At 44.0% G+C, this 15,557-nt stretch overlaps 1 protein-coding gene across 4 annotated transcripts; it reads right to left on the bottom strand.

Moving 5' to 3' along the window:
* Nucleotides 1-4,944: 4,944 nt before the first annotated feature.
* On the bottom strand, nucleotides 4,945-14,023 carry ranbp3b (RAN binding protein 3b). Of its 4 annotated transcripts, XM_076148269.1 has the most exons (17): nucleotides 13,941-14,023; nucleotides 12,060-12,115; nucleotides 11,393-11,429; nucleotides 11,218-11,295; nucleotides 11,049-11,120; nucleotides 10,120-10,185; nucleotides 9,319-9,411; nucleotides 8,993-9,102; nucleotides 8,658-8,777; nucleotides 8,048-8,130; nucleotides 7,866-7,941; nucleotides 7,674-7,770; nucleotides 7,135-7,259; nucleotides 6,917-7,037; nucleotides 6,506-6,648; nucleotides 6,174-6,366; nucleotides 4,945-6,019 (listed from the first exon to the last, which is right to left on the bottom strand). In XM_076148269.1, exons 1-17 carry the CDS (start codon nucleotides 13,960-13,962, stop codon nucleotides 5,976-5,978), a joined length of 1,536 nt encoding a protein of 511 aa, XP_076004384.1. In that variant the 5' UTR covers nucleotides 13,963-14,023; the 3' UTR covers nucleotides 4,945-5,975. The 4 variants fall into 4 exon arrangements, with proteins under 4 accessions (XP_076004384.1, XP_076004386.1, XP_076004385.1 ...); XM_076148271.1 differs by lacking the exon at nucleotides 8,658-8,777; XM_076148270.1 differs by lacking the exon at nucleotides 9,319-9,411.
* Nucleotides 14,024-15,557: the final 1,534 nt, after the last annotated feature.

The raw sequence follows: 15,557 nt of genomic DNA, 5'->3' as shown, positions 1-15,557 counted from the left end.
CGGGCCCTTTAAGCTGCGCTCCTCGAGGAAGTGACGTAGTTGCTGTTTTTAAAATACAGACGTTTGCAGCTCGAACTTATTTTCGCTCGTTTCAGAATTATCATAGATTTCTAACTTTCTAACTCTTTAACTGGTCAGACTAATATTTGCTTTTCAAACATGATGGGAATTCTCTCCCCGGAACAACATGGGGACGACTCTAACGATTGTTATTTATTAATTGTTTGGTTTCTGCGAATTCTTCATTGAGACATTCCTCTCCAGTGTGAATACGTGCAGAGTTCTCAGCCAAGTGATGCTCGATGCTTCATCATGGGCTCTTGTGCGGTGACGAGGACACAACACCGCATGCTTGTGATTCTTTGCATGGGAATGATCAAAGGTAAACATGATGAATATGGGCACAACACATCTGCTGCTGATCATTCACTTACACTGCGCTTAAACCGCAATTGTTTGTTACAATAATATGATGACATTCATGCGTTAGCCTACAGTAATACACACAAAGCCACTGACATTTTTCCATCTCGGCTCCCTCAGTGCAAGCAGAGAGGGAAAAAAAGAATACAACTCGTAATAAACAAACAGAAATATTTGCGGTATGTTGTAGTTTATAGTCAGTGCAAGCTGGAAGTGATCCCTTAAATCTGGATGATCCAGTAAATACATTGAGTGTATCCCCGTTTCAGCAGTAGTGATCCTCCAGGGCAAACGCCCAAGATTTGTCCGACTTGCTGAAGTTTGGTTCAGCAGGACTTTCTGGGTTTGTGGCGCCCCCTGCTGTTCACAGGCGGCCATTGTGTCAGGAAAGATAGATAGATAGATAGATCATACTGTTTTACATGGATATGTTTCTGTAATGTAGTTTACATCCATGACAGTTTTATCCAAAGCGACTTACATTACATTACCAGCTTTCGCAGTGGGGGAGCAATTGAGGGTTCGGTGCCTTGCTCAGGGGCACCTCGGCAGGGGCTCGAACTGGCGACCCTCCGGTTCCCAAGCGGAAGCACCACCCTGAGCTGAGCCACTGCCTCCCTACTACTGTAAACTTCTGCTGGGTGTACTCAGTTTTGGGTGTACTCAGTTTTAGCACAGAACGCCAGCACATATGAGGTTTTTCTGTGTATTTCTTAGAGTTTGTGGGCATTGGTGCGGTGGTAGTTTGATGCAATATAATAGAACATTCTAGATTAGTTTTAAAAGTTAGATAATTTGTTGATGTATATTCTGTATCTGTAAAAATCTGCATAATGAATTACTCACTGACTTAATCACTCAGTGACTCATTCCTGTTTCATTCATTCTGAGTCAAGTGCCAACTGGTACATAAAAGAACACTAATCATTACTCACTTCCTCGATGCAAACCGGCGATGTAATATATTTATGTCTTTCCAGTAAAATAATAAATCATACTCAGCTGCTACCAGGAATCCATCATGGACCTGATGGCGATGTAATGGATTCATAATCAAATAACTCCCTGGTGTATTTATATTGATTAAAAATGTTCACTACCATCCACTGTCACTTTAAAATGAAAGCATTTTAATCTTTAACATTCTATCTATCTGCTGTAAATCATCTATTCACTTTTGTCAGGATCTACTCATTAATTGTTTATTGATAGGCAGAAAGTTCCTGAATTTTTATTTACTCAGGACTTTGTGAAGCTTATTGCAAAGTGTTTCAAAGTGTAGACTTTTTTTAATATAGAAAAGAGCCAGTTAACATAAAATGGAGTTAAACTGTACAGGCTTCAATTGGCTGTGAAAAGGGGCGGAGGTGATGATAACTGAATTTCCCCTACCAGCTAATTAACCATTCAAGACAGTAAAGTTTAATGGAACCTCTTTGGTAGCAAGAAAACAACTGCAGGCCTCTTACAAGTGGTTATTAAGTGATCACGGATGATTCATGTACAGGTCTTGGCCCTTCGCTAAAACTCCTTGGAATACTCCTCATTCCAGATAATGATCATAATTCATGGTTCAGAGTGTTCTGAGCCCCGCAGGAAAAACAGTTATGCAGCAATTATAAAAGGAATGACTTGATTCCTTGTAAGGAAATTAAAGGAGGGATTCTTCTTCTTCATGGTCGGTCACATACAGGTTTTCATGTGGCGCCTTCTGTTTACCCAGACTATAGCTGAGAAATCTAATATAGTCTGACTTTGATAGATATTTACCTTTGCTCCCAGATGTTAAAGTGTCTCCTCGCTCGGTGTTTTATCGCAGCATTCCATGTGTTCTCCTTTTAAGCATTTTCATCACTATCTTTTATCAGCTTCCCCCTCTTCCACCTTAATCCCCTCTGACATGATTGTCCTTTAAGCTTTGCCAAACTCCTGCGCCTGGACCTGCATGACTCATTTTCTAGATCTGCCTTTTTTCTAAACTCCCTACAACCTCCAGGTGATAACAAGTTGTAAAAATGTGGCGTCTGGGGCTCCGATGTGAATTTTTGCACTCCCTTTTAACGCCCCGGTGAATGATAACACAAGAGCCGGCTGTCTGAAGAAGAGAAACGACTGCGGTGTTAGCAGCAGTGATTTGTTCTCCGTGCTTAAGGAATTCTAAAAAGCGGGAGCAGCTTGACGGATGACACAAGAGGGTGGACTTTTAACTTTACAATGCATATTAGCTGTTTCCCATTCTGACATCATGACATGTATAGGCTTGAAATTCATCCAAGTCTACTGAAATTCAGGAGCCGCTGTTCAACTGACGGCCGATCCCCTTCACAACAACTTCCACCTGGTCTGAAGTCATGCATTTTTTAGTGCGCATCATTTGCATTCAGTGGGCAGAAAAACAGTTGGAATATTCATTTAATGGAAAAACAATGCAAATGAATTCTGTGCAGGGACAGGAGAGAAGAAATTGTCAGTAACTACTTTAAAAGTCACAAAGTTCACATGAAATACTTCAGAAGCAACGTGGGCCATAATTAGTCCAGATTGAATGCTTGATTGATAAGTTCTGAGCGTGGGTCAGTGCTATCTGAACATATAAGACCCCTTGGCCCTCCTTTGGTTTTTACAGGGCGACTTTTGTGTGTTTGTTCATCTTTAAACGCTCTGTTTTCATCATTAACTCCTCTGTGTTTTGGATCATGTCTCCATGTGTCTCTCTCTTATTTACGTCTGTGTTTTTGTGTTTCCTGTCTCTACTCTGCGGCGCTCACGTGATTGGTCAAGAAGAAGCAGACGAAGGACCCCTGTGGCTCTGCTGAGCTGCCCGACCAGCACCTGCACAAAAATATCACCTCACTACTGCTGAGCATCGTGTAATATTAGAAGGTTTGGGGTCCGGATAAGAGGTTCTTGCTTCGTGTGAGGGTGCACTCAATCACTACTAACACACACACACACACACACACACACACGGCTACCGGGTTACACACTCAGGGGACGATTTCAAACTATAGAGCCAACAGGAGATTCCTAGATTTACACAATATGAACAACAAACAGCTCGCTTGCACACGCATTTGCTCTCTTTGCACGGTTGCTGCTCATGACTGTGGCTATAAACCAGTTGCGCAATCACCTTCATCGCCCTGCTCACCTTATCTGGAGATCTGCTGCGGATAAGAAAATAACCGCGTCGCCTCAGCTTGATCTGTTTATGTGCGGCTCAAGACTTGTCAATCAACGCTTAGTGTTGCTGATTCGAACAGGATTTGTGTATCCGTGTTAGAAAAACCTCCAAAGCATCCGTTCGCGCAGGTTCTGCAGAAGAGTTAATGCACTTGTAACAACATTGCAAAATAGGGTTTAAGCCTCATAAATCACACGTGGAAAAAGTGTGTGAGGTGGTTTGGAACACGCAGGAGACTTGTGTTCAAACAAGTATTTTATCTTGATTGAGATAAAAGCACAGATTAATGGTATAATTGAGGCAGCATCTGCTCGGTTTTCAGTCTTAAGTGGCTGAAACAGCTTCAGGACAGAGTGGAGGAGCCTTGAAGAAGCCAGATAGATGTTGATTTGATACCCGTGAAGACCTTTGAGGTTTAAGAGGAGGAACAGAGCTGGAACCAGTGCATGCTGGGACTGTTTACAGGTGATAACACCCAACAGTGAATGTAGATCCCAGTTGGTGAGAGTGAAGGAGAAAGTTCTCTGTAAGTTATGCACATATATTTGTTTTATTCTGTCCCAAGATTTGATGGCAGTTTGTTCCCCTCTATACTTTGTGACTTTCACAGCACTGCTGCATTCATTTAGAGCCCAGTGTGGCAAGCTGCTGCTGCTGAATGCTCCTCCATACAACAAGCAAAGATAAGCAGCAGAGCAAGAGCTGAAGTTACATCTGTAGTTTGTGTGTGTACGCCTCTGTCAGCCTGTGATAACTGAATGCATCAAATATTCATGACCTATCTGAATGTCTGATGCATACAGTGTGCTTCCATATATATATTTAAATATATATATATATATATATATATATATATATAAAGAAATGTCCTGTTTGGCAGAGTCACAGCCCAGCATAACTCAACCTGTAGCTCCACTCCCAAACATGAATGCAAAAGAGATGAGCAACTCCATAAATTCACACAGTTTGAAGTCAAGTCTCACCTCGGGATAACTTTGGGGACGTTGTTCCGTACGGCACGCCGGCGCCCCCTGCTGTGCCACAACTCATCAACGCTCCTAATGAAAGAAATCAATCAACGACCGGATTGAATTTAGGGGGTTTCACACAGCAAAACAAATAAATCACAGGTCAGTCCAAAATGGTTTATTTTGTAAAGGGGGCAGTTGGAGGAGATGAGAAACATGGTGCGCTACTAAATGATATATTCAAATGTACATGACATTCAAGGGTATTACAGTTAACACTCAAAAAATTCCACACAATGAAATAAAGTCTTCATTCCAACGTGTTTTTCCAAATGTAAATGAATAAAAACTTTGTATATTTTCAAAATAAAAATATGTATCAACACAATCAACCCATGGGATGATGGGAAGGAAATAAGAGAACAGTTCTAACATGCAGAATGCTGACTGATGCAGTTAACTTAATGAATACAAAAGATCAGAGAAAAAAAAAAAAAAAAAAAAAACATCCACGAGGGGGTCGACGACGTAACGGTTCATTAATTTGGAGACAAATTTTTTTTGCGGTGAATCCTTCTGCCCACTTTGATGGTTAACTCACATTAGCAGAGCCTGCAGTGTTTCTGTCCTGTATTCACTAGAATATAAGTCAATAGGAAATATAAGAAATTGCTATTAATGTTGTTAAAGTCAAAGTTGATTGGTCTTGGCTATAGCATTAGACGTCACACACACGTGTTGATATTCCTCATGAAGATGACAACTCAAAATAAATTACAATTGCCAAAAACCCTAATGCACAGACTGGTTGGGATGAAGGAGGGGGCGGGGCAAGTAGGGGAGGGGGCGGGGTCAGGGTCGGAACAACTGACTGATGAGTAGTCAAATACAATGTGAATGAAGCTCCTCTGGGTGTGTGTGTGTGTGTGTTTGTGTGTGTGTGTGTTCTCCAGAGGCACAGCTGTAAGAGTGAGTAAAAAGGTCCCAAAGTAGAAACTGCAGTCTTAACATGTGCCATACTTTAAAATGTAGAGGAAAACACCCTTTACGCTCATCAATATGATGAGCAGACAAGTCCCAAACCAAACCTTTGAAGTCTTTATTTTTGCTATCGGGGGGGGGGGGGAAATAAAAAATAAAAACATACTCGAAAACAAAAATAAAACACAAAAACAGGAGAGGGAAGAAACTACTCCAGATATTACGCTGAATGCAGAGAAGATGGACTGCACGAGTTGGGTGAGACACTCCGGCACAGGGGGTTATTTCCTGGAGCTAGACTTCTAATATCCAAAAAGTACTGGTCTGGAGGACCCGTGTTGGTCAAGGGGTGTCCATGGAGATGCCTACAGCAAAATGCCTCGACAGCAGCATTGGAGCAGGCTGTCCTGAGGGTGGCGCTATGTGCTTCCCACTGCCTGACTCTCTCCTCCATCTGAATTACCTGCGTGAGGCAAAGAGGAGGGAGAAGGTTTTGTTATCCCGTTAAGAACCAACGAGGAAGAGGCGGCAAAAGCTAGACTACAACCAGTTAATCGCTCTGAATGATGACGTCAACATGCAGGCAAAGTGATCGTAAAAACCCTGAAATCACTGACTTGTAGCAGGAGCTGAGGCAGAGGCAGTGTTGGCCACCTCGTCTTCATCGCTGTCGTCCTCGTTGGAGTGCGGTACCTCGGCCTCGGGGATGGCTGTCACCGGAGTCTCGGGCTCCTGGTCCGCCCGGCTCTTGAGAGCCAAGATGCGGTGGTGTAGCGCTGCGGCCAGCTGTCCTACGTCCTTAGAACTACCCTGAAGCAGAAGGTGCAGAGGGTGCAGAGGGTTCAGACACACTCAAGGGAAGAGATATGCAGCAATCGTTTAAAATAAGCCAAATCTCAGAAAGTCTCAGAGGAACATGAGATGAGTTTTTAGGCATTTAGGTTTTTACCGATATTAGGAAGACCTTGACGCCCTGGTCCTCTGTGTCCATGGCAGTGATTCGTACGCTCTTCTCGCTCGCTTTGTCCACCTGCATCTGGGGCCAGAGCTTCGTGTTGAGGATCAACCTGAGGCTGCCCTGTGTCCTCATTACTGCAGGGGCGACACACAAACACACCGCAGCAATTAAGCTTTTCAAATGGAGAACAGGTGGAAATGTCATCTTGGTTTGGAGAAAACCTCCCACAGCTTTTGTGCCTGATGATGAATGACTTTCTGCCTTTAGATGCTGCAGGGAGAAGAAAGCATTTCACAGAGGAGGGCTCCCCCTTGTGTTCATTCCTGGCTATTACAACATGGGCAGTCATTAAAAAGGAAACTAGAAGTAGAGGAAAGTGTTTGTTTGTTTTGATTTCCTTACCTAAACGGGACTGTAGCGTGCCGTCGTCCGTCGATGCCATGTCATTGAGCCTCAGCAAACCTCGACCTCGCTCTATCCACGACTGAGCCGTCTTCTCAAACACAAATAACTTGCATTGCATCTGGGGAAAGACGTCAAACACACACAGGAGCACGTCATCTTCTGCCCGGCGTCTTTACTCACTGCGTGTTCTGAACCCGGCGGGATCCGTCACTCACCTGCAAAACGTTGCTTTCTGATTCCTCCCCGGTTTTTACGTCGACTTTCTCTAAGATGCACTTCTTGGCCGTGGCTTTGGTGTATGCTGCTGCAGACTCCTCCAAAGACTCAGTCACACTGTTCACTGCCACGCAACCAATCATAACTCCATTAGTGACAACACACCGTCTAACACTGCAACAGAGCTGAGCCTGTTGCCCAAATGTTGCCTAATTACAACATCACACAAAATTGATGCAACAGCGAATCAAAAAGCACAAACAACACATTTAACAGAGTCCCGGCTTGTGTTTTGATAATCAGCACCACCATCACCTGAGAGTTGTGTAGGCAGGAATTGTCATTACTGGTGGGCAAGCCAAGTTTTTTTCCAAGTTAAAATCGTAAAGCAGCTCTGTAATGTCATAAAAGTGTGTGTGTGTGTGTGTGTGTGTGTGTGTGTGTGTGTGTGTGTGTGTGTGTGTGTGTGTGTGTGTGTGTGTGTGTGTGTGTGTGTGTGTGTGTGTGTGTGTGTGTGTGTGTGTGTGCGAGCTCTTACCCTTCTCTGGGGTGGCTTCCTGTGAGGAGGGCTCTGAAGCAGGGGCGACTGAAGCCTCTTTATTTTCTTCATTTGAGGATTCACCCTTGGGTGGGCTCTGGAAACACAACATTCAAAGCTCAACATCGGGGGTTTTCCAATGTGGAACAAATCAGGGGGGGGGGGGCGATTACACAAGACACATCCACTCACCAGAACCCGTTCAGACATGTTCTGCCCGAAAACAAATTTTGCCCCTGTGTCTGTACTGTTTGTGGCATTTTTTGAACTGGAGAAGAAGAAAAGAGTGCGCAGGGTTAAAAAAACCTGAGAGCCGAAGAACAATTAACCAAGAATGAAGAGAAGCTGCTGGAGTCTTTCATGTCTGCTGTTACCTTGGGGTAGAGATGTACTGTAAGAAATAATTAGTGCCCTCTGTTTCGTCCTTTAACGGGTCATCTGTGCTGTTCTCTTCCACCTGAGACACAAAGAGTTCAGTCACCGTGGGCTTTATGTGACACAATGAGCAGATTGTAATAGTCAGACACATTTGCATGATGAAAACAAATCACCGACAACATGCAAACGGCAGCTAAACTCCACATATCCACAGAGTTTGCATCAGACGTCCCAACCCCTCTCTCGCCCCGACGGCATCAGAACGACGCCGCTCGTTCAGACGGCATTACACAAATTGTTAAAGGAGGACAAATCGCCGACAGATTTAGGAGGAGAGAATCACAGGAAGGAGGCAGGAGAGGAACACGGCTCCTTCAGTTAATGTCACCCAGAGTCGAGGCACGGAAATATACGGCACATCACAGCACGGGGCTATTATTAAGTCACTCAATATTCAGAGGGAAAGTAAAAAAAAAAAAAGGTGCAAAGCCACGCCAACTGCGACATCCAAAGCTGCGTGTGTGTGTGTGTGTATATATAATGTCACATTTGCTCGCTCGCTGCATGCTGGACGAAGGTTTAAGTTAAGGGGGAGGGGAAACCTACCTTTGCTCTGTCTTTGATATTCTGACCAAACACGAATGATATTGCTACATCTGTCTCCTTCTTCTCTTTTCCACACCCATCTTTGTTAACACTCGCTCCATCTTCCTCATTTTCATGTTTCTAAAATGGGAATAAATACGTCAGCGTCAGCATTTATAAACATATACATATATATACTGTATATACAGCACACACACACACACGCGTGTACACCGTATATACAGCACACATATGTATCTTGACCGCTTCTGTAGTTTTCCAATGCCAATGTTTGTCCCAGCTGCTTGATCCCAAACTAAAGACGGCCTACAGACGGAGGCGTAGCCAGGACTCACCGGTGACGTGGCCGGGTCCTCTGGGTGCTCTGTGTTGTTAAAGAAGAGGGACGGAGGCACGGACGCCCCGTCTGATGACTTCTTCACTCCGTTGGTTCCACAACTGGAATCTACATAAACAAGAGAAACAAACAAACCAGAGAAATGGTCATCATCGTTTACGCTGTTTGGAGTTTTAGCCTGCAAACAGAATCACACTATGCACGATGCATCCTGTGTGTGTGTGTGTGTGATCTCAAATGTTTTAGTGTGAGGCTTGCAGTTGACATCAATTAATCAGTATAGGTGGTAGGTGACACAATAATGTCAATCCAAGCTTTACTCACTGGACTCCGAATGCAATTTAGGGGTTGGCGCCTGAAGCACTGCAGGGCGGAGGACACTGCGCTGTTGCTCCTTGGGTTTCTGACTCGGAACACCTACAACAGGGCCGACAGACCGGTTGGATCTCACTGAAAGCCTCATACATTATAACACACCGTGAGATGCTTTAGGTCCAGATGTGGCCGTGTTTACACCTTGCATTAACATCCATTCTCACAGCCTCGACGTCCAGATACTGGGGTCTGATCGGGGGAGGGGGGGAGGGACTCGTGCATGCACACCTTGGTAATCTGGATAGGTCGTACACATCAGCAATGGGCGATCAGATCTCAGTGGGCGAGCCGCGATGCTATTTAAGCCCGTCCTTCCTCCTTCCTCTGTGGACAGTCTTCCTCCATTCAATAAATAAATAATAAATTTCCACTCAACTCAAATAAGTGAATGACTGAGAGCTGGAGCAGAGTCTGGAGGAGAAAGGCATTAAATGTGCGTTGCGTTCACGCCTTGCTGCTTGTGACAGAGATCCCAGCACCACGCCGGCCTCCGCATGTGCTCAGCCAGATCGGGTATCCATCTGATCACAAGGACGTTCTGCTTACATTAACAAGTGACCCCATTATCTGGGGACCGTCGAGGGTTCTTAATGCAAGGTGTAAATAAAGCTTCAATGTATCGTCTCATATATAACAGGGTAGAGGTCAGAGCAAAGCGTGTGTTAGTAAAGTGAGCAATTTGTCATTTCAAAAAATATTTCAGCAGGAGAAAGTATTAAAGGAAGATAGCAAACAACATTAAACATCAACCTGAACTTGGCGCCTGTCCGTGTATGAGAGTCGGTGGCTTTAAACGGAATCCCACAGGCTTCTCCTCTGGCAGTGGACAACAAACAGAGGCAGGTTTTAAAAAATTAACCAAGAGTTTCACAGCAACTTCAAGAGGTTCCACTGCTTCTGTCTTTTGCACCTCTCTCTCTCTCACTCTCTCTAACCAGGCCCCGTTTCCACGGCAACTACAGTGGAGCTCCAGAGTTGTATTGTGGTCTGACTTCTATGCTGTAATATTACGGTCTCTAAGGTCTCTGATCTATTTCTACCTCTGTCTCTGCATTTCAGGCGGCTTTATTATCCTGACATGACCCGGCACCCGTCAAAGCGCCGCCGGCACAAATCCATATGTATTTATAAAAAGCATTCATCCTCTCTCTGCTCTCAACCTTTGTGTGACCATAAAGGAAATTAATTTACAACCGGGGCATTCTTACTCTGTTACAGTTTGACCGTTTTGACAGTGTGTTCACAGCAACCGCACGTCTATCTCAACTTTGTGCTATTACACTCACAGCGGCTTTGTATTCAAGCAGTTACGCAAAGGAATGGATGACCACAGACATTTCTGCTGTGTTCATTCATTTCCATGGCAATATGCGTGGTTTTTAGAAAATATGCTTTAGAATAGTGACTCGTCTATAAGCTGTCAGTGTTTCTGTCCTCTCCGTTTCTAATTGAGTCTGCTGATCTGATTCAACCCTGTGTGTGTTTGAACAACTCAGCTGGAGCATAAACCTTACAGCCAATGAGTGACAAAGTTGATAAAAGGCAAAACTTTCCATTATCAAACCAGCAACTCCAAAGCATTTCATTATTTTTTTTTGCTGAGGAGCCTGAAAAACACTCAAATCAAACTTCTATCCTTAAACATAAACATGGACTTATCAGCGGTCAGGACCCCTCACCTGGCTCAGAGTCAGAGTTCCCAGTTGGAGACTGGCAGAAACTTGAGGGCATGAATACATTGTTCTTGGGAACTGAAGAGAAGCAGACAGAGATTACACTCAGCATACAAATCAATGTGCGGCCCTCAGACAGCAATAAAAGCCCTGCTTAGTCACCACGTGCCCTTACCCGAATGTGGGGGTGGGAACGATGAGGTCCTTTCCCTTTTCACTGGAGGGCAGTAACTTCCCTCATCTTTATCTGAATCTGAAAGTTGCGACAAATTATTGCTTCTGTGAATCACCAAAAAGGCCACGAATGCATAAATCATGGGGAAAAGCTTTTTGTTAACAAAGAAATGTACCTTCTCCATCCTCTGCACTGGAGCCTTCTGCTGTTCGCTGGAAGAGAAGGCAATGAATCTTTTAGTTTTGTTATCAGAGCGGTAACTCCACTTTATCCCAGCCGTTCTTGACATTTTAAACTTTTAAGACAGCAAGAACAAACAAAAACAATACCATTTCTCTTGTTAAGCTCCATAGAATTCAGTCTGTAGCGTACACACACATGTGGATACCACTCAGGTCTAACACTAACACACATGCTGCTATGTTTTTAAAGTTACTCTGTGTGTTGTGGAGAAGCTCCTTCATAAAATGGTGAAGTGCATGAATGAATGGATGGTGTCAGCTTTACTTTCAGTGCAGTAAAAGAGTGATGCTGAAACAAACACTGGTTGATTTAGGTGCAAACTCCTGCAGCTAGTCGGTTAATGTTGAGTTGTGGTACACATTTGTTTTCTGACACTTAAGCACTTAGTTGACTGATGGAGCACACACTTAGTGCACACCTGTAAAAAAGGATGCAAACTAAATGGGCTGACTCCAAAACAAAGAGGAGAATTACACATTAAGACGTGCTTGAGATCAATTAAGTCGTTTACAGCTGTCTGGATGATGAAAGACCCCGGCATGTAAGTGAGCAACATTGTGCAATATGGAATGACTCTTGGATTAGATGTAGACTCTTACCTTCTGTGCTTTATCTTTCTGGAAAACAAACACAGGAGGCGCTATGGCAGGCTTGTCTGTTAAAGAGAAAAAAGTAGGCTAAGCAAAAAAACTCAGAGGTGCACAGCGATCAAGTCTGTCTGGTTCTACTTCCCGGGGATGAAAGCAGTCGAGGACAGAGCTCACACTGTGGCGTTCCAACAAATCACAGCGTGATCGTCCACAAACGCATCAATAACAATCAGTCACTGTCAAACATCTACAAGCAAATAATATGCAATATTCAAATGTCAGCCTAAAGTGGCACATAGCTCAAGCGCAGCATCATCATGCAAATACATCAATTCATTAAAACAACACACAGAGACGGACTAAAATGTCCAATAGCGCTTACAGATGTTTAAATTCCGGCACATGCAGCAACTTTGAACAGATCAATAAGGTCAGATGACTATTCATTTATCTCTTTGACTGTCAAATTCAGCAGTGCTGCATAATGAGCAGAGCAGGAAACAGATAATCTACAGAGGTGAGTCCCAAAAGTGTACAGGGCCGTTTATGTCAGGTGAGAAAGCAACACTTTGACTCAAACTACACAACAATTAATCATGCAATCCAATTCAGAGTCAGAGAGGGGCATCACAACACTGCATTTGACTGCACTTAACCTCAAACATTGAAACAATGGGGCAACAATACATTATAAGCAAATGTATCTCTTTTGTAAACAGTAAGGGTTTTTCTTTATTTACAGCTCGGCCACCTATTGTTACCAAGGTGAATAGCCATTCTGAGGTAACAATATTCACCTGAGGCCACTTAATGAGTCTACAGCTTGAATAAAATGTGTAATCCTATAATAACAGACAACGCTTTTTCCACTGTCTGGGCTGAGACTATTAAATGGAGTACGAGCATTAGAAGCACTGTGAGGCTGCAATGGGCTTAAACTGTCACATATGCAACAGTGAAAGGCACGGGATCAGACTTTTTCCTGGCCGACATTCGCCATCACGTCAACAGGCCACCCCGAGTGTCCGCTGCAGGCTCTCAAACACCCCCGACGTGTTCCCGGCTTCATGTTAACCAACGTTTACACCACATGATCGCTTCCAGCAAATAGCCGACACCACCGGCTGTTGTAACGCCGCCGAACGTAGCTTACTGGCTAAAGTTAGCTTGCTAATGCGCCCCATCCCGCATGAGTCATCTCGGCTGCCAAGCAATGTCACCAAGACACTCAACCAGCGCCGCTACCGTAAACACACCGGGGCAGTGACAAGCAGGTATAGACGGGGTCAATAATGATAACAAAGGGAGCCCCGGCGTTGCCTCGTTTCTTCGGCGGTTTCTCCGATGCATCGCCTCTCGCCTGACGTCCCTTTCTACGCGCCTAAACCAGCACCAAGCAGCCCCGCCACTAAGCGCTAACTAACTACATCAAATAACACCGGGAAAGCTCGTACCGTAAACGCTGCATGTTAACTATGGCGGCAGCAAACTAGCAACGCACTTAAACCCCCGCAGCACAACCGGCGTTTGAAATCCTTGACCCTTGCACGACTGAGTTCATGTTTACATCGGATCGTTTAGCTCGCTGCAAATGGCAAGCGATGTATACTATAAATAGCCGGGTGCTAGCGTTAGCCTCCAGAGGTAAGCCAGTTACAAGCGGCAACAGCTACGTTCCAGGTAATACCCACAGCCCGAATGTAGCGAATGTTAGCCTGCTTGCTAGCGTAGCGGTCTCGTAAACGCTACGAAGCTGAAATTCAGTTAGACTCGGTACCGATACGCGGGCATGTAGCTTCGTTTAAGTCGCAGAACACGCATACATTATATAGGAGCCGCATATAACGCCACAGTAGGTGTTTTGTTTTTCTCACACCGCCACTTACTCACCTTCGTTTGCCAAGTCCGCCATTTTACTTGTATGCTCACACACCCACAACCCACCGCGCAGATAATACAGGCTGAGCAGAGTGTTTCCACCGCGGACCAACATACACACTGACCCGGTGACCTCTGCTCCACTACGGCTCGATACACTATTCTCTACAAGTTATGTCATTGAACGCATCTTTTGCCGTCTTTAACGCTACATGAATCACATTCTGCACTGATTCACAATCTACAAGCAACTTTGCCTAAAAGGGGATTTGTGGTGTTTAAGGCCGCATCTCACCAAGAGTCAAGTCACATCTTTCTCTATTAGGTTTGTATACTTTAGAAAGACATTAATACTAACCCCGAGGCTTTTATTTCACATCTGGACTGAATAATCTTAAGAAGTTTCAAACTTGTATCAAACTGTTAAGTCATAGTGTTTATATCACACCAGGTGTTGCATTTTTCGTACACACACTGTGTTACTACACCTGGCGTCCCTGAGCAATTTAAATGGAGCTGGGGTTCTAAAGTTGTGGTACATGTAATGCCTATGGTACTTGAAGCGTACCCTGGTGGTGCATCGGATGAATTACACATGTACGTGCTACAAAGAATCAAAACTATATGAAAACTGTTATTGTGGCAAGTTATACACCTACCGAATGGATAAAAATTAAGAATAACAATAAATAAAGCCCAACACATCCTATGTACACACTATGGGACACAGTTTGATTTCATTATGTAACATATACTACGTGATAATACAACAGTGATTCTGTAAGTGTAGGTTTCTATGTCTCCGCTATATAAACAGTTTTATTTTGTTTACATCAAACACATCCTCATATTTGACAAGGAAACGATTGGGATCGTCTGGGCCTTCAGCATGCGCACTGTAACTTGTAAAGTAATCACATATCACCACTAGATGGGGCAGTGTGCTTGTCAAATAATGCAGATAAACCAGGACCAGTTCTGAGAAACAGAAACAGAAACAAACTATCCTATTGCTTACTGAGGATCTAAATCCATTTTTGTTTGTGACTCTCACTCTCTCTCTCTCTTTCCCCCTCTCTCTCTTATACACACGGCTGTAGCATAAATGCAAAGGTCAGACTGCACAAACATGTTGGAATTTTTTTTCCTCTATTTCCTGAGTCTCCCGTTCCAATCCAGAACGGTAAAGAAATAAAGAAAGTATTCCTGGGCAGAAAGCTGCGGGCACATACAAATATAAACCCCTAAAATGTTGTTTGTCTCGTTAGTTCAATTATGGTTAAGAAGCACTGAACAGAGCGTGTTTCATAAGAGTTTGTATTGCACAATACCAGCCAAAGTTTTTTTCTGGAAGAATCCCTCATCGAATTTCCCTTCAGGCAAAGCTCAAGCAAGCCGCTGCATGTGTTTATGCCGTTTGCCACAGAGTGCCCTCATCAGCCAGGGTACCTTGGTTTGCGGTTGCAGCAATAACAGTATAGTGTCTCTCTTTGTCCATCAGTGTGTCCAGTGTTCAACATAGGTCACAATCTGTTCCTGAACTTATTTTTCTTTTGGCCGAATGATGGAAGAATTAACTACACTCACCAGCCAAATATATGTTGGGGGAATTTGGCTGTGCCTGATAAA

The sequence above is a fragment of the Genypterus blacodes genome, unplaced genomic scaffold (assembly GCF_046128005.1).
Source record: "Genypterus blacodes isolate CSIRO-AG114 ecotype Tasmania unplaced genomic scaffold, CSIRO-AGI_Gbla_v1 ptg000005l_1, whole genome shotgun sequence".
NCBI lineage: Eukaryota > Metazoa > Chordata > Actinopteri > Ophidiiformes > Ophidiidae > Genypterus > Genypterus blacodes.
Note: the sequence above shows the minus strand (reverse complement) of the source record. Positions and strands in the feature narration are given on the sequence as shown.

Bases quoted from the DNA above. Each gene is read 5' to 3' on its own strand.
- ranbp3b (XM_076148269.1), bottom strand. From the start codon at position 13,962: ATGGCGGACTTGGCAAACGAAG. The intron at 6,649-6,916 runs GTAAGGAAATCA...TCGCCCCTGCAG, and splicing joins CACGCTACAGTCCCGTTTAG to TAATGAGGACACAGGGCAGC. The intron at 6,367-6,505 runs GTAAAAACCTAA...CTTCTGCTTCAG, and splicing joins TCAAGGTCTTCCTAATATCG to GGTAGTTCTAAGGACGTAGG.